The following is a 25,410-nucleotide window of genomic DNA, read 5'->3' as shown; positions in this document are numbered from 1 at the left end:
TGAAAAAAACATTAGTGCATACTAGACTTGGCATTTTTAACCCGACTCGACCTGACCCGTTAAAATTGGTATTCGGGTGAGTGATAAATTGGTCGGGTGGTTAACGGGTCAACCCGTTAAATAATGGGTCATTTAGGGTGAACCCGTGAAACCCGTTAACTACTTGTTAACACCCATTAAGATAGCGGTCGGCGGTGAAGCAGAGTCGGGTTCTGTTGAAAGGTGGAGGAGCTCCATGGCTTGGGTCGACGCGAGTTCTAGAAGCATGGTGAAGGAGCTGGCATTCTCCGACACTGTCATGAGTCGATGGATTTCTTCTCGGAATTGGAGGGACTCGAGCTCGAGTCCTGATAAAGTGGATTCGAGTACGGTTGCTCTAGTTGGTTCCATTGAATTAGGCGACAAATTGAACTGAAACAAAGCTCAATTTTGTGGCAAATTCCCAAAATTTTCAACTCAGACAAAGTGTTAGAGTTAAATTAAGCAAAAACCCAGTAATTTGATTAGTCTTGGGAAGAACGGTGGATTTTAGAACTGAAATTGGGTAAGAGAGAAAAGCTAGAGAGGGAGAGAGAGAAATGAGTGTAGTTAGCAAATGTGGGCAAATTGGGCAAGTGGGTAGAGATATAATGAGGGGAGAGAGAGATGGTTATGGTGATTAAAATGCTATATGTGCGTTGTCTCGGAGTAGGCAGTGGAGTCTTTCTGCAGATTAGATGAAATGTGAAAAAAAAAGAACAAAGAAAATTGTTAACGGGTAACCCATTAGTTTAACTGGTTGAGTTCGGGTGACCTGTTAGCTTAACGGGTTGAGTTCGGATGACCTATTAAATTAATAGATCAGGTTGAACCCGACCTAAACCCAATAAACTTGACCTCTTTACAGGTCTAGTGCATACTACAAAATACAAATGTTCAAAAGATATGCAAAATGAAGAGAGTTGTGTTTCAAAGTTATGGAACCTTGCTTGCTTTTTACAATAAAAATAAAACCTTTCAATTTTCATTCATCACCAAGGGAAATGGTATTGGAATTTTGGCTTGATACATTGTCTTCAAGAGTTATATTGACAATGTTTTCACTAAGGTTTTCCATAATCCATAAACTATAGATCTAAATTTACCTGTTGATTGTCATTTATATTTACGCTTCATTTTTCTCACCAATTTTTTTTTTTTTTTCTCTTTTGAAAACATGATCTCTTAAAGGATGCAGGAAGATGAACGGTTCGGATCGTTGATATTATGTTCAGAGTTTTACCATTAGTGAAAATATAGCTCGAAGTTTATAAAGTCTCTAGAAACTATGTAACATCAACTCATATTTTAGTTAACTGTAAATATCGGAATATTATATCAACGATCCAAACCGTTCATTTTTCTACATCTGCTAAAAGATCACTTTACAACAAGAAAATCTAAAAAATGAAATTCGGTGAGTAGAATAAAGTGTAAACAACAATGGATGGTTAAATTCAAATCTAAGGTTTATGGATTATGGTGTCAGATTTCGGAGTTGACCCCTTCACGAAAGTTGTAAAACTTGTCATTAAGAGTGATTGTATATATATTTTTTTTTTTTTACATTTTTCACACTTCTACACTAATTATTATTAATTTTGCACTCAAATAAAAAACATTATTCATGAGATTTGGAGGGTTTTAAAAATCTAAACTACCATATAACCATCGCTTAAGCGTAGAAGATGCAATCATGAACATTTCTCACATTTTTTAGACTTACATTAATGTTATGAATTTTATTCATTTTGAACTCCCGAAAAAGTATTATTCATGAGGGTTTGCATGATTTTAAAAAATTCAAACGACGATATACCTATCCTCAAAGTGTAGAGGATGCGATTATGAGCATTTGCATATTTTTTTTCACATTTTTCACACTTGTAAATTAATTATTATAATTTTTTTAATGTGTTTGATATTTTTAAATTACTTATTTTTATTTTTAATGTGTTTTATAAATTTTTAAATCTCACTCTTTGCCTATAGTATACTATAAAAATAAATAAATAAATAACACTTAAATTTTTGAAATTTATATAGAAAAATAATACAATAATAATTAATAAACAATAAATACATATCCACTATATATTGTATTTTATGGTAAGTTTTTCTAGTAGTTTAAAAAATTAAAATAATCAAAATAATAAAAAATAACCTTCTTTTTTTATCGTGTCGAAATAGATTATCCGCGTGTCACTCTCATGTAAACCTGTTAAGGACCCGTTATTAACAGGTTCTTATCGTGTGACCACTCGTTATTTTCGTGTCGTTTACGTGTCGTGTTAACAGGTCGTGTAAGAAATTATCAGGTCTAATCCCATTCCTCCTTGAAATCGATTAGCTGCTAATTTAGTTCGGCAATTCTGTTGGTGACTATAGTTAGGCTTTTGCTACCGTGATACTTGTTTTTCATGGACCATGGCCTTGCAACATTGAAAGGAGCTCAGCTTTCTGACTTGGAAGTGACAGAGACGGTCTGGGGCGAGCCCCCGTTTCCACATATTTTTGGACCTGCCCACCCAGCTAATTTTGTCAACCTATCCCATTTTGTCTTTAGATGCCCCGAACCACATGAACCCACCCCGACTTGTAGATTCAAGACTTGTTTGCCTACCCCTTGTTCCATAGATAATAAAATCATATGGCTGGTAGGTTAACAATCATGACATTATGCATTCCAAAGAGAGTTTTATCAAATATAGCCAAATATTAGCCCTTAATTTGAAAAATGTTAGTTTTTATAAAAACTTTCAAATATATTCAAAATTTCATTTAAATAGACACAAATACCCTTAATTCATACAAATAACTAATTGTTGATTAAAAGATTCTTGTGCGCTAATCAAGTTGTACTTTCCCTAATATTTTTCTCATTTTTTTATTAGTACAATTAATTGACAATTTGTAGACCAAAATAAGAAGAACAAAAACACAAAGAAAAAAATTTTCTATATCGTAAACCCTAATTTTTCTAATATGAACTAAATGAATTTCAATTAGCTTTCCTCAAATAGATCGACAAATGGTATTAGGTTTGTCAATCTTCTATTGACAAAAGAAACCTAATTTTTCTAATATGCACCATAAGAATTTCTATTCTCTAAACCTTCAAAATATGTTTTTTGCACTTTCTAAGGACATAACAGATCTCTCGATTCATTACCACTGTCAGTGATAACCTTCAAACAGAATCTAGACACAAACGACACCCTTAATAATGCAAAGGTGTGCAAAAATTGATAGTTCATTATTCCATAAATATTCAATCAAAGGAAGAAACTACAAACGCAAAGAGAAAACGTAGACGAGGAAAAATGCAAAACATTAAACCATCTACACTCACCTTCGTTTAGGGAAGCACAAGTCTCCACCAATAGTCGATGCCTTCACTGGGTCTTCACCATTTTTTAGGTTTAGCCGTGAGAACTCTTCATCTAATAGGGTTTTGGTTTTTTAATTTATTTGGTTTAAAGCTTAAGGGTGTCTGTGTGTATTTAAGTGATATTTTGGATATATTTGAAAGTTTTTATAAAAAATGACACTTTTGAAATTAGGGGCTTATATTTGGCTATATTTGATAAATACCCTTCCAAACACACTCATGGAATCATATACAAACACTGGATTTCGAAATTTCTCATTGCAATCCGATAACAGAAAGATACAAACATTGGATTTTGGAATGTCTCACAGTCACTCCGAGTGGAATTTCTGCCCTAGACTTTGTCATGGCATACCTAGAATGAAGGCATTCACGTGAGACCAACTCATGAAACCATAAAGAAAGATAGACATCTAGGGTTCCAAACACTCTCATGGAACCAGAAAGAAAGTACAGAACAACAACAGTTGTCTACTAGCCCTCTCAGTTCGCAATCATTTCAAATATTCATACATACACATACATTTCATAAAGCATATTATTAACTGGTAATAACCATTTGTAAATTTATGTTACACACAAAGTATATAACAAAGGAATAATAACCATTTGTATCTTCATGTTACACACACAAAGTATATAACAAAGGAATTTCATATGCAAAATATTTGTCACATAATATTAAAATCAACTCACCTGAACTCCGAGCAAAGCCTGCACCAATGTTGTGTCACAATATACCGTCACTAGGCTCTTCCTCAATCAAATTGAAAATCCTAGTTTCATAAATAGACTGCATATGTTACAAGGGGTGTAACTTTTTGCCAAATTACCGTGCCAACCGTGCAATATGGATTTTGTGCAAGTCAGTAATGACATGGTAATGTACAAAATCAAAATTTTCTGCTATGGTGTGGAAAGTCTTGAGAGAGACGGGTATAACATGGCTCACAAACCTTTTCAATAGGATTTTGAAAACAAAGAAGATGCCAAATGAGTGGCGAAAGAGCACTTTGGTGCATATCTACAAGAATAAGGGCAACGTGCAAAATTGCATGAATTATAGGGGTATTAAGTTAATGAGTCATACAATGAAGCTCTGGGAGAGAGTAATTGAGCATAGACTGAGGCAAGAGACACGGCTCTCAGACAACCAATTCGAGTTCATGCCAGAGCGCTCAACCATGGAGGCAATCTATCTCATACAAAGATCGATGGAAAGATATAAAGATATGAAAAAGGATTTGCACATGGTCTTTATAGATTTAGAAAAAGTGTATGATAGGGTCCCAAGAGACATTCTTTGGAGGATTTTAGAGAAGTAAAGAGTACGAGTTGCATATATCCAAGCTATAAAGGATATGTATGATGGAGTAAGGACTACCGTAAGAACTCATAAAGGACAAACCGAAAGCTGCCCCATAACTGTAGAGTTACATCAAGGCTTATCCTTAACTCCTTACTTTTTTGCATTGGTAATGGATGAGTTAACATGACATATTCAAGATGATATTCCTTGGTGTATGCTTTTCCTAGACAATATAGTGTTGATAGATGAAATTCAGGAAGGAGTAAATGCAAAGCTTAAACTTTGGAGAGAAGTGTTGGAATCTAAAGGTCTTCGCCTAAGTCGGAGAAGTGTTGGAATCTAAAGGTCTTCGCCTAAGTCAGTCAAAGACAGAGTATATGGAATGCAAGTTCAGTGCAAACAGAGGCTCAAATGAGTTAGGGATGAGGATTGGAGATCAGAAAGTACCAAAGAGCGACCGTTTTCCCTACCTAGGATCTATCTTGCAAAAGAATGGAGTGTTGGATGGAGACCTCAACCATATAATACAAGCTGGATGGATGAAATGGTAGAGTGCATCCGACTTGTTGCGTGACTATCGTATGCCACTGAAGCTCAAGGGAAACTTTTATAAGACGACAATGCTTTATGGCACAGAAAGTTGGGTGGTGAAGCATCAACACGTACATAAATGGGTGTAGCGGAGAAGAGAATGCTTTGTTAGATGTATGGGCACACGAGAAAGGATAAGATTAGGAATGAGGATATCTGAGGTAAAGTAGGAGTAGCCGAAATTGAAGGAAAGATGAGAGGAAAACGGTTACAGTGGTTTGGACATGTGAAACGAAGGCCTATTGTCGCTCCAGTTAGAATATCCGATTACGGGATAGATGTTTAGGGCCGAAGGGGTAAATGAAGACCTAGAAAGACTTTAGAAGAGACTCTAAGAAAAGACCTAGAGTACTTGAATCTAACGGAATACGTGACACAGAATTGAGCGCAATGACGTTCTAGGATTCATATAGCCGACATTACTTAGTGGAAAAATGCTTTGTTGTTGTTGTTGTTGTTGTGGTAGTGGTATTCGATACCATTACTACTATATAATATATTAACTATTATAATTTTCCTTTAATATTTTTAATTTCATAAATTATGAATTTTATTCAAAATCTTATTAATATAAACAAATATAACTACAAACTTTAATTTTTATTTTAAAAATATAATAATTACATAGAAATACATTATTATGTTAATGGGCCATCATATACTCTCTTTATTTATTTGTAAGTAAGATGTACCAAATTTAATGATATTTCGTTATATATATTTTTTTACTTACAGATAAGCAGTCTGTTTTTTTAACTTTACAATCCTTTAATCCATATCGCATGAAAATCAAAACTAAACCGCAACGCATCGCTTACGGTCGGATGTAGACCCCAGACTCTCCTCGTTTCACCCATAGAACAAGAAAAAGACCTTAGGAAAATGGAGAGTCTTTGTCCCGAAGCAGCTGAAACCATAGCCAGCAACGAAGACCTCCTTGCACATATCCTTCTTTGCATGCCCCCTAAATCTCTGCTCCGCTTCAAATCCGTCTCCAAGCACTGGCTCGCTCTTATCTCCTGCCCCAACTTCTGCAACCGCCATGCCCTCCAAAACCCAAATTCCAAGGTCTCTGCCTTCTTCGCCCGGACCATAATATCTCAAGAAATCTTCTTCACCTCTCTCGGCAACGACGAAAATGCATCTGGGTTTCGCTCCAAACCTCTCAATTTCGTCGGCGACCCACGGGGCGTCGAGATTCTGCAGTCCTGCAACGGCTTGCTCCTGTGTTGCTCCTCCCTCAGCACGACCGGCAGGTACTACGTTGTCAATCCCACAACCAGTAAGTTCTCAACGTTCTTTTTTCCAGCTGCTACTAAATCGACAACCGTTTCGGGTGTCGCTTTGGCTTTCGATCCTGCGAAATCGATTCATTACAAGGTTGTCGTCGTTAGTACCATTTCTGAGTCAGTTGGAGGTTACCAATTTAAGGTCTTTTTGTCTGAGACCCGAAGTTGGAAGGTTTTTCGGGCTAATTTCCCTGCGAAATTCGACATGAACTTCAGCCGTGGAGTGCACTGCAATGGACTAATTAGTTGGATTGGCGATGCAAGTAAAGTTTTGCTCTATGACACAGATGAACATCGTTTCAGGACTGTGCCAAGTCCGCCGGGTCACGGCGGCTACCGATGGCATAGATATTTTGGGGAGTCTTGTGGCCATTTGCATCTTATCGAAATTTCTAGGCCGCAACTTTCGCAATTTGAGGTGCTCGAGATGGAGAAGGACTACTCTGGTTGGTTTGTCAAGTACAATGTCGACCTTAATGCCATAAGCTCTGCATTTCCGGAGATGGTTTGCAACCCTCTTGAACCCTACTACTCATTTGTTGTTGTTTTCGTTGATGAGCATGATTCGTCTATTTTGCTGCACATTCCTTGTAAGGTCATCTCTTATAATCTTAGGGAAAAGAAAGTTTGTGACTTAACTCCCAAAAACATTTACACCAAGAGGTCTCTAATAGTTCGATGGCAATCTGCTTATGCACATATGGACACTTTGGCTTGTGTCTGATGGTATTTCTATCCTGCTGTTGTTCTGTTTTTTGGTTTTGGTTGTAGAATCAAGAATGTTTTGTATTACCAAATTCTGTGTAACTATGTACTTTATAGCATTCTAGTGATACTTCTGTTTCATTACTGCCTTGAACTTATGGATGTAAGAACTATTAATGGATCTGTTACTTGTGGTTATTACAATCATAGACTCACTCAGGTTTTGCCTGGTTACTGGCGATTAGATACCTTTAGCTTTAGTTTGTTCAGATTTCCATTTATAATCAGCGGTCCAAGTTGAGATTCTGGCTGTGGTTACTTTGAATGAATGCACTTCGTGTTTTGCATGAATGTTTGTCGTAAAGCGTAAACTTTGCTCGTGTAAGTCAATGTACATTCGTCACTATATCTACTTCCTCTTGTTAGGGAAATTCCAGTATCTTTAATAATCCTTCATGTTCTCGATGTGTTACCTTGCACGTGAGCTGCTCACAATCCACTAGAGATTATGCTCCATTTTGCTTAAATCTCCTGCCTCCAATATGCCTGCTTCTGATTGGATATCAACCCTGGCTAGTTTGCCCAGTTCACTTCATTTATTCATTTGCGTACCACGAAGGGAAAATGAAGTCATGTTATTAAAAATAACTGGCAATGTCATACCTTACATCGTAGGTATACACTTTCCAGATCTCCTGGTCTGATTTGTCGTCATATGGCACTGAGATACAGTGTTCGTTACAATTTGGAACTGCTAGATTCTTTTTTATACATTTAATGTTTGCTGATGTTTTGATCTTAGTTGTTGATTTGAGTATTAAAAATTTGATAGATTTTTGCTACTAATACACGGTCTTATTAGTGCTGTAGGTATTGTTCTGGTTTGAATTGAGGTATAATGATCCACTTTGGGATTATATTGGGCATGAAAGTTACAACGTCTTTCATTCGTGGTCAAGGTTTGCTTGGTCATCTAGGTAACTCCATATTCCAAATAGGAGCTGTCACTAGCACTCCAAAAATGTCATTGTGCACTCTTGGTTTTTAACGTACAAGGGAGAAATTGCACTGGAGTCCCTATAACAGTTATCATTAAATTTTGTAGATACTATTTCTAGAGGAACTTGAGTTATGTTGTATGTGGTCTGTGTACTCTACTTGTGTGGGGATCTGTACGAACTTCGTGTGAATTAATAGCATTCCTGAAAAGTTTCAAGATCTATATGGTGTCTAAGAACTGAAATCTTCTTATTCAGAGATTGTGTATCATAAACAGTTGACGCAACTTATTACTGACTTTATATCGTGCTACTTATGAATTTACAGTTGCTTAATGTCTAGTATTTTGAATTGTATGCTGCCTTAAAAAATTTGTGCCGGGGTTATGGCAACCACACACCATTTTTGTCTCCCCTACACAACCTGTTTATCTTGTTGGTTGTTTCCATTTTATTTATTGAATTTGATGTCCAAAATAAAGATGAGATCGTGAGTTCAGTGTTTCAATTATGTCATTCGTAGACTTAAAAGATAGCAGATGGCCATTGACACTAGCTAACCAACTGAGAGAGCTGCCCTAGATGAATTAGTTGCGGCAAGAGCGGCTAGTTCACTAGCTGATAGAGATGGCCCAGATGCTTGAATTAGTTGCGGCAAGAGCGGCTAGTTCACTAGCTAATAGAGATGGCCCAGATGCTTCTTCAGGAAGAGCTGCAAAGGCGAAGAGCGGATCTAAGCCTAGTAGCTCAGGTAATTAGAGAGGTTTTCCTAAATATACTTTTATTCCTTATTTGGTAATACATATATATGCAGTACGCACTTTTGAGTTATAATTATGGGACTTGATTATTTGTTGGAATCAGTGTCTTTCATGGTGTGGAATTTTAGAGAAATTGATAAAACACCATGTCAACATGGACATCTACAAAATTTAATTTAAAGTATAAATATGTAATTTACAATTTTCACTTCTTTCTATTTTTCCTCGTCCGTGACGAAGACAGAATTCTGAATGAAATTTGTTTTTTCTTTTTATTAAACGCGAGAAGAAATAACACGAGAAAAAGAAAGAAAAAGGAAAACGAAATTGTGAAACAATTAGAAATGACTAGAGGATAGAGGCTAGCTGCTGTGGTGTTAGGGCTTATGGAGATATCTTCCAGCAACTAAAGCAGCCTCCATGACAAGGGTTATAACTTCGACAACATCCTCGACATGGCATTTGTTCCCCTTAAACGTTTTCCCTCTTTTGTTTTTGAACTCTGCCATGCAATTTAGGAACGTTTGGCTGCACTCTGAGCTTAGATAGTCATCTGCACCACAAACATAACAACATGCCACCATTATTTACTTTTCCTTCTATTTGCACTTGCAAATCTAATCTCTCGGAGAAAGACAGACTTACACGGAAAGGGTTTATCGGTAACATAGCGTCTCAGTTCAATAATATTATACCATGTAAAATTTTTTCATCATACAATATTGCATTATTAATTCGACCGAGATACCACGTGACTGTGAACTTGTTGCATTCAAGTTGTTCTCATAGACAACCCGATGAAAATGAATATACATAGGAGTAATGAATTTGTAACTCAAATAATTTAGTGCATATGAGGTCACGTGTTCGGATTCCTGGCTTTAGTACTAAAAGACATAAGCTAGATTTCAGTATAGATCACGTGCACAAACACCCCATTTAGGTTCTGTCAAACATGAAACACCTAATAAAATATTAGGCTTAACAAGTGGTCTTTCATTACAGTGGTGTAGAGGAGTGTTACTCTTGTATGACGTTGTGAGTTCAAATCTCGTTTGCTTCCTAGTCTAATAAATCTATCGTTTGACAAAAAATATTTAAATATTACGCTTACACCCCCGACACTTGAAAAAGCTCATCAAACTGTCTCTTTCCCCAATTTATAATCTATATGACCAGGGCCGGCCTTGAGAATTTGGGGGCCCTAGGCGAGCCTTCGAAGTGGGGCTCTAAAATTCTCTTATCTCCAGTTCTTTGTATATTGATTTATATAAAAAAGAATTCGCTAAATACATAAAAAGTTTTATTTTCACATCAAATGTCATTAAAAATTAATATCAAAAGAAGATAAATATACAAACATTATTTAAACATTACACGATTCACTTCTTTAGACACAAATATACTAAACGTTTGTAGTCAAGAGTCTAAAATTGAGAGTGAAGAACAATAAAACTTGATGATCAAGAGACTAAATAACAATAAAACTTGATTGACGAGTATAATAAATTCAACGCCAATTGTTTCTCTTGTGTTTTTTTTCTTCTAAAATCAACATCACACTAACGAATTGAATATTAAAATAATCCATTGAATAAAAAGTTATTGAAAAGAAAAATATAAATTCAAAGTTTTGATTACCTTTAATTACAATCTTTAAGACCATATGATGGTTTAAACATTCAATAAAAATGGAGAGAATGTGAAGTTGGTTTAAACATTTGATAGAAATGGAGAGAACGAGAAGTTGAAGGAAAAAAGATTGCAAAGAGACTTGAGTTTTGTAACTTTATATGCATTTAGACAGATAGATTAGGAGTTGGACTGATGGATTGGCAGTAAATTTGAAAAATAAGAAAAATCTAGTGATTGAAAAGCAACTCTGTATTTTGAACTCAACACCCCAAAGAAGAATGAAGCCAACATTTCCACTGCACTAACAAATGAATTATGATATTTCTTACCTTTTTTTTTTTTGTTTTTTTTTTTGTATTTATATGTTAATTACAGGATATAATTTTTTTTTTTGGGGTTCTTCCGAAGTAGGGACCCTAGGCGGGCGCCTATTTAGGCTACCCCCAGGGTCGGCCCTGTATATGACTATTTCATATAAATATCTTCTCTACCAACACAAAAGTGTTTGATGCTACAGTTTTAATTAATCTTCCTACGCTAAATAAAATTTGCACCTCATAGATGTCGATTCACCCGGATTTAAATATCTTTTGTTGTATATAAAAAATATTTCTAACCCATGAAAACAAAATGATAAATAATCTCAGAGCACAGTAAACTGTAAAAAGATTGTAAGGATTAAGAAAATGAACGCACTGTTTTTCGATTGAACGCAGTTATCATGCTTCATACAACATGCATCTAGGCCATCGCAGGGCTGCTCCCCTGGGCATCCACTGTATAAAAGCCCACAATACTTCCCATATCTCAAAAATGGAGGCACTGTCATTACAAAAACAAAATTAAACTCAAGAAAAATGTAATTAATTTCCTTATAATTGGGCAAAGAAAAATGGTATAAACATAATTTGATCAGTTCATTAACTAAATCTAAATTTTAATTAAATAAAATGCAGTACCTGTACAGAACTCTGACTCACATTGTCTACTGCAATCTTTACTCTGCAAATATTTAGAATTTATGGGTAGAGAGAACAAGTTATGATTTGAAAGCAAATGGGAACCCAAAAAATATTAAAAGTAAATAGATGATTAAGAAGAACATGGTAATTAAGAAGCAAACCAGAACAATGGAGGCATCTGTGGCTTGGACACCAATGTTAAGGGCATGCAAATTAATGGAGTTAAAATAAAGGACAAGAAAAGAGAGGGCAAGAACAAACTTCAGCGACTGATTAAAAACCATGGTTGGATAAAGCACTTCAGCAAGGAAAGCACTTCAGCAAGGAAAGCACTTTTTAATAGAAAAAGTGGCGGACAAAGTGAGAGAAATGTGGAAATAATTAGCAGAAGGCAGAAGCTAGGCTGTTGTCTGCACGGGAAGAAAGAGGCTGGCTGGCCTTGTCTTGTAATGACTCGTGATATGTTTTTGGAGTGTTGTTCACACCTCTCACCAAATTATACACACATTTTAATTTCCTTTTAACTATATTAGCTAGATTATGTAGTAACTAACACATTTGCTGTTAAAAATAATGCAGAGAAAAACTTTCATCAAACTGTCATATTTGATTATGCAAGACACATGCATGGCATTTCATAACTTGATTGTTTTAACATTGTCATGTGACAAGAATATTTTATATACAATTAACTTGCTAATGTGATTGACATAGGTAGTTTAAAATGTGAATCATTTTTCTCCTAATAAAAATGTGATTCTCTTAATGGTCGTTTGAAAATCATTCTTTCTAATTTTTAGTTTTTGTTTTAAAATTTAAAAAATAGAATTAAATTGAAACTGAAAGCTACTTTTTTGAGTTTAATAAATTTGGCTACAATTCTCTTTTTTTAATAAATTTGGCCTTTTACCACAGTGGTGGAAAGGTGTTGTGCCCTTGCATGACGGCGTGGGTTCGAACCTCGTCGGTGGCTAATCTAACATTTAATTTACTAACGTTATCGTTTCACTCAAAAAAAAAAAACAAAAACAAAAAAAACAACAGGATTCGAACCCTTTGCTTAGGAGAGGATCCCAAATCCTTTCTTGAACACACTCTGTCAAAAGTAAAAAAGGGGAAGGACACCAAACTTTCCTAGTTGACTAGTTTTGTTTTTGGATAATTCCTTGTTGCCAAGTTACAACTTGCTTCTCTACTTACTATTTGCTGCAAACCTCCACTTTAAGCCAAGTTGTAGATTCTCTTCCCATTTTCCTTGTTCTTCTTCATACTCCATTCACATGTCTACAACTTCTAATTTTGCATGTTGTAACTTGGATAGTAGGATGCAAAAGTGATTTGCCCAGACCACGGTAGGTCGATCCAGGGGTGGGTTTAAATTCAGAAATGCAGTGAGTTGAATAACAATGTCTTAATTACCCGAACAATTCACCGCTTACAATAAATACAAAATTTAGGGAACCATGGAATATGAAGTATATATTTTGTGGTTTATTACAGTTCTAATCTAAATTTTCTTTCATTTTATCAGTTAGGAGATTGTGGAACAATATGCAATGTCTACACTCTTTAACTGTGCAATATTAATGCAACTTATGAAACTTTTCACCCTAATATTTTTAAAGGGTAATGTTAGAGAGATCAAAATTTTAAACTAAATTTGCAAACCAAGTGATGTGTCACCAATAGAAGATAAGTACGTAATCAACGATTAAGTAATAATTCAATTATCAACAACCACATCATTTTATTTAAAAAATTTAATCTCCCTAATATTATGCTTTTATAAAAAGAATTTAGTCATCAAGTGATACGGTAGATGACAATATAGTTCTATAGTTGTTAAAGACAGACACGAATAAATGAAACATCATCACTTTAATTGAAATCCAATATTTAAACATTTGTCTTGAAACGTAATGACATTACTGCTCACCCAGGCGGTGTCGTTCTCAGCCATGCTACGACGGACAACCTCCCCCAAAAGATGTTCGCCGCCGGATAAACCATCGACGCAAGAAAACAAAGCAAAGGCGACAAAGCCGAGAAGAATAACACCACCCTTAAGGCCCATTGTATCAAATGAACTGGTTCCGGCAATGGTCATATTATGGGAAAACCTCTCTCAGAGTCGCATAGAAGGACCTCAAGGAAGAACTCCCAAGTCCTTCTATGTAGGGATTTTATTTCTAAAATCCTTTTCAACTATGGAAATGTATGCCTCTATAAAACCATTGCCATGTTTGTTTATCTTGCTTCTCTCTATCTAAAAATAGTCCCTGCCCATCCATTTTTAGAAGCACCAAACAGAAAACTATCCAGAAATATGTGATCGATATGTTTAGTGATGTCCCTCAAGTTTTGGCTACGTAATCTTCTCTAAAATAGTAAAGCAAAGACCATTTTGGTTGTTCTTACTTTTTAAAGACCGCCATTTCCTCGGCCTATTAGGTTAAATTCACAAACTGAAGTTTTTTTTTTTTTTTTTTTTTTTTCAATACCATTTAACACGCGCATTGAAATATCATATACCTTTCATTGAAGGCTAAATTGAATTAGTGGTCCCTATGGTAATAGGGTAATCAAAAGATAGTCCTCGTGATGAAAAAATTCAAATTTAAACCCTTGTGGTGAAATCCGTCAGAATTCAAGCCCACAATTAACATTTCTGTAAACCCCATTAACCCGTTCAGCCTTCATAAGCAAAAGGAAAAAAAAAGAATATCATTCATCCAAAGCTATGAATTCTTTGCTCCATCGATTCTATTCAAAGTTCTTTTGTCCATTTGAACGACTAGATTCTTTTATTGCAGCACTAGACAATTGAAGTAACATTTGAAGTTTCTTATGTGAGAACTTTAATTGAATTGTTGGTTTGTTAATTTTGGAGGAATTTTGATTTAAACGCTAAACCCAAAACCTGGAGTTTATGGAAGAGATGTCAAAACTCAAGATCATATCTGAATTTGTTTTAAACAATTTTGCAATCTGATTGAAAACGGAGAATCGGGAGGATCGACAGAAGTTGGGTAGTAGTGAGATTGGTTTGAATGTTGGTGAGGAGTGATGCGAAATCAAAACCAGTTTTCAAACATCCATTTTTTCTACAACTGAAAACAGAGAGCTGAATCTGAAGAATCGAGTCAAAGAGCTCTGTTATCTGCGGGAGCTGAAGCATTTCTGCTTCAGCAACCGAATCTGATTGGACCAGAAGCTGATTTCACACGCCCGAGTGGAAAAATCGGAAAGAGAAGAAGTTCTCTCATCCATTAAACGATCTCTTGTTCAAAAAAATCAAAAAATTGAAAGTATTCAACTTTAATGTTCAGTAGCTTCACCTGCTAGTCGTCGGAGCCGATGTGGCTGTCAGCCTGTCAGCGTTCAACAACAATTTGATGGGGGTTTTGATGCTTATGGACTACTTGGGTTATTTGGAAAAAAGACCGGGTGGGATGTTAACATAGAGTCGATGCAAATGTTAATTTTGAACTTAAATTCTAACGGATTTCATCACAAGAGTTTAAATTCAATTTTTTTCACCACCGAGGCTATTTTTCGATTAACCTATTATCATGGGGACTAGACCTGACAATTTCTTACACGACCCGTTAACACGACACGTAAACGACACGAAAATAATGGGTTTCGGATCAACACGATAACTAATGGGATCATTATCGGGTCACACGATAATAACCCGTTAATAACGGGTCCTTAACAGGTTTATATGAGAGTGTTTTGACACGATAAGAAAAATGCTATTTTGATGATTTTAATTTTTTTAAACTACTAAAAAAACTTACTATAAAATGCAATAGATATAATGAATATGTATATATTGTTTATTAATTATTATTCTATATAAATTTTAAAATTTAAGTTTTATTTATTTATTTATTTTTATATTATATTAAAGACAAAGATTGAGATTAAAAATCATAAAACACATTAAAAATAAAAATATCAAGTAATTTAAAAATACCAAACACATAAAAAAATTATAATAATTAATTTTCTGCCTAATATTTCAAGAGTTTCATCCATTTCCCGCCTAATGTTTGGGAAATTTTGCAGCCTATATCCATCCATTTCCCTCCTAATATTTAACCCAAAGAAAAAAAATAACCAGCTTTTTTTTTTTTTTTTTTGTGTTATCTTTTATAACATTTTAACTTGAATAAAATACGTAATAAAAAATGTAAATGTAATTTTATTATTAAATATCATCACATACTAATTGAAGCATAGTCAAATTAACACTTAAAATATATAAAATAATTAATGTATTTATTCCAAGTCATCAAAACGATAAGCTTCACTAACACTTAAAGTTTATTTATACTTTCATTAAGTATAACATAAGATTCACTAGTGTAAATATTTTAAATTGAAGATCGAATTCATTCATTGTATTCATATAGGGTCAAGGAGTGTACATGTAAAAAATCATCAAAATCGGAGTAAAAATAGCAGTTAAATCGTGATTTTTCGTTTATAACCGATGAAAAGTTTTGTCCCATTACTTGATCTCTGAATTTTTGATTTTTGCAATTTTTGGCGTAGGCAATCTCGAAGTATATACAAACATGTTTGACGGTTGGATCATTGAAACTAGTTTCGTAGAATGCGTATCCCATCAAAACAATAGATTCACTAACACTTATGAGTTTATTCATACTTTCATTAAGTATAACATAAGATTTTTGTGGTATCCACTGGTGTAAATATTTTAAATTGAAGATCGAGTTCATTCATTGTATTCATATAAGGTCAAGGAGTGTAGCTGTAAAAAATCATAAAAAAATGGAGTTAAAACAACATTTAAATCGTGATTTTTCGTTTATAACTGTTGAAAAGTTTTGTTCCGTTACTTGATCTCTGAATTTTTGTCTTTTGCGATTTTTGGCGTATGTGATTTCGAAGCATATACAAACAAGTTTGACAGTTGGATCGTTGAAATTAGTTTCATAGAATTCGTATCCCATCAAGTTCAATGGTATATATATATATATATACACATACACGCCAAATTTGTTTTAATGCGATACGCATTCTATGAAACTAATTTCAATGATCCAATTATCAAACTTGTTTATATATGCTTCAAGATCGTATACGCCCAAAATCGCAAAAAACAAACATTCAGAGATCAAGTAACGTGATAAAACTTTTCTACGGTTATAAATGAAAAATTACCATTTAACGGTTATTTTAACTCCGATTTTGATGATTTTGTACAGCTATTGTTTTGATGGGATACGCATTCTACGAAACTAGTTTCAATGATCCAACCGTCAAACATGTTTATAAATGCTTCGAGATCGCATACACCAAAAATTGCAAAAAACAAAAATTCAGAGATCAAGTAACGGGACAAAACTTTTCTACGGTTATAAACGAAAAATTACGATTTAATGGTTATTTTAACTCCGATTTTGATGATTTTTTACATCTACACTCCTTGACCCTATATAAATACAATGAATGAATTCGATCTTCAATTTAAAATATTTACACTAGTGAATACCACAAAATCTTATGTTATACTTGATGAAAGTATAAATAAACTCGTAAGTGTTAGTGAATCTATCGTTTTGATGGGATACGCATCCTAAGAAACTAATTTCAACGATCCAACCGTCAAACTTGTTTATATATGCTTTGAGATCGCATACGCCAAAAATTGCAAAAAACAAACATTCAGAGATCAAGTAATGAAACAAAACGTTTCGACGGTTATAAATGAAAAATCACGATTTAACGGTTATTTTAACTCCGATTTTGATGATTTTTTATAGCTACACTCCTTGACCTTATATGAATACAATGAATGAATTTGATCTTCAATTTAAAATATTTACACTAGTGGATACCATAAAATCTTATGTTATACTTAATAAAAGTATAAATAAACTCTAAATGTTAGTTAATGTATCGTTTTGATGGGTTACACATCCTATGAAACTAATTTCAATGATCCAACCGTCAAACTTGTTTATATATGCTTCGAGATCGCATACACCAAAAATTGCAAAAAACAAACATTCAAAAATCAAGTAACGAGACAAAACTTTTCGACGGTTATAAACGAAAAATCACGATTTAACGGTTATTTTAACTCTGATTTTGATGATTTTTTACAACTACAATCCTTGATCCTATATGAATACAACGAACTAATTTGATCGTCAATTTAAAATATTTACAGAAGTGGATACCACAAAATCTTATGTCATGATGACCTATGAAAATTGAGGATTTTGTAAAAGGAATAACATGTAAGCTTTGAGTTCCATTGGCAAGGTTTAAACTTTTGAGAAAGACTTCACAACCTTGATAAAAAAAAAAAAAAAAAACTCTTTCATTTTGCATATCCTTGCACATTTAACATTTTGTAATAGAGTAGTAGTGTATAGATGTTTGTTTATTATGCTCTTATTTTTTAGTGTAGATGTAGTACTTAAACGACAAATGTGTTTTAATGTTTTGAAGTAATATTTATGTGGCAATGTATGATATGTGAAAATTTAAGAAAAAATATATATTTTTCTTAACAGGTCATAACGGGTTCTGTTAAGGACTCGTTGAGATAATGGATGAGAAATGACACGACCCATTAAGATAACATGTGTTACACGAAAACGATAAACACGACTCGTTTTCCAGGCCTAGTTGTGTGCCACCTTATAAACTCATCCTTAAGAAAGATGCAAGAGAGGAAGAAACGACACCAATAATAGTGTCGGATAGAAGCGACACCAATACTTAAGAAAGATGCAAGAGAGGAAGAACCGATGCAAGCTTTAAAATATTTAAAAATAATAATTAGTGTCGGATAGAAGCGACACCAATACTTTATGTCGCTTAAAAGCGACACTATTTTTTTAAAAGTGACACCATTATTTAAACATTATTAAAATGTATGTCGGTTATAAGCGACATTAAATGTTTACATCGGTTAAAAGCGAAATAGATAGTTTATGATGCTTACAAGTGGCAGTAAATCCGACATCATGTTGAGTAAGTGTCGCAAATGTCTTGTCCGCCACTATATTATATTATAGAGACATCACCTAATGACACAAGAAGTCCATTTTGTAGTAGTAGTCGCATCCTCTACGCTTTGAGAATGAGTATATGATCGTTTGAATTTTTTAAACTATACAAACTCTCATGAATAGTATTTTTAAAGGAGTTCAAAATAAACAAAATTCATAACCATTAATGTATAAGTCTGAAAGATGTGAAAGCATAATAAACGTTCATAATTGCATCATCAACGCTTAGACGATGGTTACATGGTCGTTTAGATTTTTAAAACCCTCCAAATCTATTATTTATTTGAGTGAAAAATTAATAAAATTAATAATAATTATTGTAGAAGTGTGAAAAATGTAATGACTCGTAACGAAAAGCTTTACAACTTTCATGAATGGGTCAACTCCGAAATTTAGTATGTATATACTAATTTAATATTATGTTTTACATTTTTTGGGGTTAAATTATGTTTTTCATTTTCATTTTTATTGATTTAAAATATATTTTTCTTAACGGGTAACGGGTCGGGTCATATTACCTGATAATATTAACGGGTTGATTTCGGGTCGGGTCATATTTACTTTAACGGGTATTACACGACACAACCCATTAAGCTATCAGGTATGACACGAAAACGACACGAACATGAGAAACACGACACGAATGCCAGGTTTAACGGGGACTATTAATCCAATTTAGCCTTCATTGAATTATCAAGCCTATTCTGGACTTAGTTTACTCCTACTCACCCTGTGACCAAGACCTACAAAGGAAAACAAGTTACGGACCCATGATAAAGGAAGAAGATGGAGAGAAGGAAGATGTGGCTGCGGAGAAATTGGGCTTGAAGTTTAGCTTTCAACATATTTAGGCCTAACATTAGTTTGTGGTTGATTTGAAATTGAGCTTGAAAAACAAATCTGTAAAATAAATAAATAAAATTTTAATTTGGTTCAGTTTTCGAACCATTGAAACCGAAATCGAACCAAAAGATTTCAGTTTTGTTCGGTTTTTTTATTTTGGTTAAGTTTTTTTTGGATTGATTTTTTCGTCCTTGGTTCGGTTTTTTGAACCCACCTCTTCAGAGTTGGACTACTACCTATTTTTCTAATTGAGTTTAGAATGGAACCTCAACTTCCTTCAGTGATAAATTAGAAAAAGGGGCATGAACACCTTTTTTTGTGTCTTAGTAATAGAACCATTGTTCTAACCTTTCACTTGTATGCTAATATCTCCTTGTATTACTTCACAATTGTTTATTACATATCATAACCTTGCGTTGCACAAGTGACCGGTATTAATACCAGACTTGCAAGCTAAGGCCAACCGGGAATCCCACCAATATTTAACAACCATTATCCATATCTAACAAACATTATCCTTTAACTAACAAACATTGACCCAATAGCTACAGGACACATGGCAATTAACAAACATATTCTTTGTACAATTAACAGTATCCCATCATTACCTCACCCTTCAAAATGAACCTTGTCCTCAAAGGTTGAAATGTAGGAAACCTCTGTTTGAATGTTGCATAATTTTCCCAAATGGCATCTTCCTTTAATGATGCTTCTAGTGTATTAGAACCTTTATGACAGGGGAAGTACCATGGTTGATCACTCTGTTGCAAAATGGCAATGGGATAATCTTCCAAAATACCCTTCTCTGTTACCACGGGCAATGGTGCTACATGAATAATTCTAGAACTTAGTTGTTTCTTCAAGCAAGAGATGGTGAGAGACTGGATGAAATTTTGAAGTGGTAGGAAGATCAATCTTGTATGCAATTGAACCCACCTTTGCCAACACTTTGAATGGTGCATAAAACTTTAGCTGGAGTTTATGAAAATAGTGCTTAGGAAGAGATTGGTATTGATAAGGTACAAGTCTAAGAAATACCATATCTCCGACATCAAAAGACCTCTCACTCTAGTGTTTATCAGCTTGCTGTTTCATTCTCACTTGAGCATTAGCGAGATTAGTCTTAAGTTGGGACTATATTCTACCTCTCTCTTGTAAGCTACGATCAACCACATCCAGTTTAATTGTACCCGACTCATAAGTAGGTACAACAGGAGGAGGTTGGCCGTAAACAATCTTATAAGGTGTAAGGTTTGAAGAAGTATGGAAGGTAGTATTGTAATGCCATTCTGCCTAAGAAAGCCAGTGAACCCATTTTTTAGGTTGATGATTGCAAAAACATTGTAAGTATGTTTCTAGAGCTCGATTAATAATCTCCGTTTAACCATTTGTCTGAGGATGGTAACCTTGCAGTGAGAAAAATTCTTTCCTGAAAGAGCTTAGAAAAATAAGATCTCGATCACTCACTATTGTTGATGCATACCACGGAGCTTGAAGATGTGGTCAACAAATATTTAAGCTACGGAATGAGCAATGTAAAGGTGAGAGATAGGTAAGAAATGAGCATACTTTGAAAGTCGATCTACTACCATGAAGACAATTGTTTTACCCTTGCAAGGAGGAAGACCCACAATGAAGTCCATGGCTATGTCTGTCCATACAGTGGAAATAATGGGAAGAGGTTTGAGTAACCTAGGAGAAGAAATAGTTTCATTCTTGTTTTGTTGACAGACTTGACATGTTGCCACCCACTACATGATATCTGTTTTCATTCCTTGCCAATAGAAGGACCTGGAAATTCTTTTGCATGTCTTGAGAAAACCCAAATTACCTACTACTGGATTACAATGATGCTCATAAAAAAGCCTTATCCCTCTAATAACTGGATGGGCTCAAAACAATCTTGCTCTTATATTTAAGAAAACCATTATCAAAATGGTACTTAGTTATTACCATGAGACTCCACAAGTGTCCAAACATTGTTTTTGAACATTGAATCTAACTCATCCTTCATTGCATTTTGCCTAAAATTGATTGAGAACTTTTCATGACCTGAGTGTATGAAAGGGATTATCAACATCACCAATATCAAATTATGTTTCTTGTAAATAAACATAATCACTAGCAACTGTTGATTTTCTTGGCTGAAACTAAGGTAATACTTCATTCGGCACTTGTGATTCTACAACATTATCTGAAGGTGTTGCAGATGGATCAATTTCTATAATGTTGCTAGTATCGGATTCTAAATATGCAGCCAAATCGTCTGTTTTGGTTGACATGGAAGTAGGAAATAACAAGACTTGATTGAAACCAACATTTGTAGTGTCTCCAGAAATCTGTTATATCTCTTCAAAAATGAAATTCTCTCTTGACAGATCTGATACATCTTGATCTTCCAAGAAGAATGCATTATGTGTTTCTTGAATTTGAGTGTGGCCCTAAGGAATGTAGAATCTATACCCTTTTGATTTGTTAGGATAACCAATGAAATAACAAGATTGTGTTCTCGGATCCAGCTCTCTCTCATTAGGATTGTAAAATCTGACTTTAGCTTTGCACCCACAAACATGAAAATACTGAAAACTAGGTGCTCTTCCATACCATAACTCAAAAGGAGTTTAAGAAACTGATTTACTTGGAACTCTATTCAGGATATAATTTGTAGTTTTTAATGCTTCCATCCCAAAGAAAACCTGCTGACTTAGATATTGTCATCATGTTTCTAACCATGCCAATGAGGGTCCTATTCCTCATTTCTGAGACTCCATTTTGTTAAGGTGCCCCATGTGTTGTATATTGAGTTATAATGCCATTTTTCTCCAGATAGAGTGCAAATGGTCCTTTTTGTTGCCTAGATTCGGTTTACCTATCAAAGTATTCTCCTACCCCATCAGATGTAACAATTTTAACAACCTTACCTAGTTGTCTTTCAACCTCAGTTTTATAAATTATAAAGCACTTAAGGGCATGAGCTTTCTCAGTAATAAGAAAACTGTATCTAAGTCTAGAGAAATCATCCATAAAGTTGATAAAATACTTGTTCCACATATTGTTTTGACCGGAAAAAGACCACAGATGTCCATGTGTATGATTTCAAGTAAACCCTGACTCCTTTTAGCATCCATTTTCCTAAAATTGGTCATTTTACCCTTTAAACAGTCAACACATTCAATTGCAATAGTGAGGTCTAATTTTCGAATCAAATCAACTTTTGAAAGTTTAATTATCCTTTCTTTTGAAATGTGTCCTAGTCTTTTGTGCCAAAGAATGTAAGATGTCTCTTGCTCTAGCATTCTTTTAGAACAGATATTTAAAACTGAGTGATTTAACATTTCAATTATGCATTCTAGACGCCACAAATTATCAAACAAGAAAACAGTTCCTAAAATAGTATCAAAATAGTTTTTCTTAAAAAAATTTAAGCAAATATCATTTGCAAGAAAGGAAAGACCATCTTTTACAATTTTAGAAGTAGAAATAAGGTTTCTTCTCATCTTAGGGACATATAGCACATCTTTCAACTCCAAAACAAAACCAGAAGTTAATTGAATCTACTGCAACTTTAGTGCCTTCCCCAACAAAAACATTGTACAAAGCATTTCCAATTTCCTTTTGTTTTTGAAAACCATCCAAAGATTTAGTTATATGTACTAAGCAGCCAGTATCAAACCACCAAGAATCAATAGGTACTTCACAAAGATTAGTTTCAACACAAACAAGTACAAGTTCTTTTTCTTTGCTCTTTAAGTAATCTTTAAAAATCTCACAATTGACTTTTAGATGCCCCTTAGTTTTACACCAAAAACACTTAAGTTTAGACACATCTTTATGTTTAGCGTTAAATTTGATAGATTTTCTAGGGGAGTCATTCACTTTAGCAAATGCATTAAACTGAATAGAGAATTTAGAATTCTTACCAGGACCAAAAGAAGCCCCATTGTTGAATGTTCTCCTTTTTTTTTCCAGGTTGCACAAAGTTTATTTCATCAATCTCCTTGCCTTTCTCTTGCTTTTGCTGAGCTTCATCTTGTAGACATTGTGCAATAAGTTCATCTATGTCCTAGCTTTTATCTTATGTGTTGTAGGAGACTTTTAACTGACTATACTTTGTGGGAAGGGCCTAAAGAATCATATACACAAGCTGCTTCTCACCGATATTAACATCCATGGAGTTCAATTTCTTAGCAGCATCTGTTATCTTCATTGTGTAATCCCTTATAGAGCCAATGCTCACAATTTTGTATGTAGTCAGTAAGGACATTTATTGGCTTACTTTTGCTTTCTCAGACTCCTTAAACTTCTTCTCAATTGCTTTTAAGTAATCCAGTGCTAGTTTTAGTTTCTTGATTCCACCTCTGATTGTATCAATCATTCCATTTTCTAAGATAGAGAGTACTACTTTGTTGGCCCTTGTCCATCTTTCATGATCAGACTTCTCAGCCCTAGTGCTTTGATCATTAACCAAAGGTTTGAGACTATCAATTGCTATATCAAACTCATTAAGAGTTAACAACAAATTGATATCCCTTTTCCATTTTTTGTAGTTACTGCCACTAGTGAGGATTGTGATGTTTGCCAAATTTAAAGTCTTCATTGATATTGCAGACGCTGAAGAATCAAGAAAATCACAATATGAACTTTTAGAGTCCTGATTTCTTTTCTCAGTCTATTGCACATAGTGATTTAAATATCGATATTTCGCCGATAATATCGTTTTTTTTAGAGGGCGATATTTTCACACTTATCCACTTAATTATCGTCAATATATGGATATTTTGTCGATATTATCGCGATAATATCGGAGATGATATTTTCAGCATTTTAATGCATATATTTGGGCAATATATTGCGATATATTTGGGCAATAATATCGCGAGATGAAACCCAAAATACTTGAAAAATGCTGAAAAGTCTCAATCTTGCGCATAGAGGGATTCAAACCCCTCCTTTTGTCAACCACGCACCTAGGCCTTATCCAACTTGCTATAGATGTGTTTGTAATTACATATTGAGCCTATAATATTTATATGGTCGTTAAGATGTTTGCAAGGCTCGCAAGCTAATATTTATTATATAAGATAAATTTCTATATTTAAAAAAACACCAAGGGGATTCGAACCCCTCCCATTTTACTCCTTCAACACCTTGATCACTTATGTTTTTGTGAAAATATGCTAAAATATTTATATATATATATATATATATGGTTTTGTTTTGAATTCTTTTTGCAAGAAACAAATTTGCACATGACAATGAATCTTTGACAATTTCTTTTCAAGTACCTACTTTTGAACTACTCACCATGTTCACTCACCTAACGAACTACTCACCATGTTCACTCACCTAACTAATTAGTTGTAGTCATATTTCTATATATATGGTTACGTAGTTCTATTTCTATATATACAAATAAAATCAAATGGTCCCATGCTGTCCCTTATTCTCAACATCTCTCCAAAACAAAACATAATGCTCATGTTATTCTCAACATCTATCAACCTCAATTTCCCCCCAAGTTAAAAAAACTGAACTATAGTAAGTTATTCTCATTCATTATTGTTACTTAATTTGCATGTTTGTTATTATCTATTCCAAATTTTTGGTGATATTATATTTTAAATTGTGTCAATTAATTACTTAGTCAATGGCATGTGGTTTTTAATTTTTCTATTTTTTATTTGGTCACTTACATGTGTGTTTATTGTCTCTTAATTCGTTATTAAAGACTTTATATGTTTTCATCATATTTTGTTACATTTGTGTAATTATTATTTTACTGTTGGTCCATGCAGATTCTATTTGGCCTTCACACAAAGGGTTCCATATTTAAGGTAAGTTTACAAAGTT

At 34.1% G+C, this 25,410-nt stretch overlaps 2 protein-coding genes and 1 pseudogene across 3 annotated transcripts; 1 reads left to right on the top strand and 2 right to left on the bottom strand.

Annotated features, from left to right (window-relative positions):
• Positions 1 to 6,133: 6,133 nt before the first annotated feature.
• LOC137737242 (F-box protein At5g07610-like) lies at positions 6,134 to 9,161 on the top strand. Its single transcript, XM_088683347.1, has 2 exons — positions 6,134 to 7,103; positions 8,825 to 9,161. The coding sequence occupies exons 1-2, from the start codon at positions 6,192 to 6,194 to the stop codon at positions 8,828 to 8,830; spliced, it is 918 nt and encodes a 305-aa protein (XP_088539473.1). The 5' UTR covers positions 6,134 to 6,191; the 3' UTR covers positions 8,831 to 9,161.
• A 34-nt stretch (positions 9,162 to 9,195) lies between these two features.
• LOC137737243 (phospholipase A2-alpha) lies at positions 9,196 to 13,878 on the bottom strand. 2 transcript variants are annotated; one of them, XM_068476671.2, is made up of 4 exons: positions 13,596 to 13,878; positions 11,657 to 11,699; positions 11,394 to 11,519; positions 9,196 to 9,615 (listed from the first exon to the last, which is right to left on the bottom strand). In XM_068476671.2, the coding sequence occupies exons 1-4, from the start codon at positions 13,764 to 13,766 to the stop codon at positions 9,440 to 9,442; spliced, it is 516 nt and encodes a 171-aa protein (XP_068332772.1). In that variant the 5' UTR covers positions 13,767 to 13,878; the 3' UTR covers positions 9,196 to 9,439. The 2 variants fall into 2 exon arrangements, with proteins under 2 accessions (XP_068332772.1, XP_068332773.1); XM_068476672.2 differs by lacking the exon at positions 13,596 to 13,878 and adding an exon at positions 11,821 to 12,003.
• Positions 13,879 to 23,683: 9,805 nt separating this feature from the next.
• LOC148691817 (uncharacterized) lies at positions 23,684 to 24,896 on the bottom strand (annotated as a pseudogene).
• Positions 24,897 to 25,410: the final 514 nt, after the last annotated feature.

Source organism: Pyrus communis, chromosome 13 (assembly GCF_041283825.1).
Source record: "Pyrus communis isolate YQ-2024b chromosome 13, ASM4128382v1, whole genome shotgun sequence".
In the NCBI taxonomy this organism is placed as follows: domain Eukaryota; kingdom Viridiplantae; phylum Streptophyta; class Magnoliopsida; order Rosales; family Rosaceae; genus Pyrus; species Pyrus communis.
This window is presented reverse-complemented; position numbering and strand designations above follow the sequence as displayed.

Bases quoted from the DNA above. Each gene is read 5' to 3' on its own strand.
- LOC137737242 (XM_088683347.1), top strand. From the start codon at position 6,192: ATGGAGAGTCTTTGTCCCGAAGCAGCTGAAACCATAGCCAGCAACGAA.
- LOC137737243 (XM_068476671.2), bottom strand. From the start codon at position 13,766: ATGACCATTGCCGGAACCAGTTCATTTGATACAATGGGCCTTAAGGGT. The intron at 11,700-13,595 runs GTGAGCAGTAAT...AAATATTTGCAG, and splicing joins CTGAGAACGACACCGCCTGG to AGTAAAGATTGCAGTAGACA. The intron at 9,616-11,393 runs GTGCGTTCATTT...TTTGTGGTGCAG, and splicing joins CTGCGTTCAATCGAAAAACA to ATGACTATCTAAGCTCAGAG.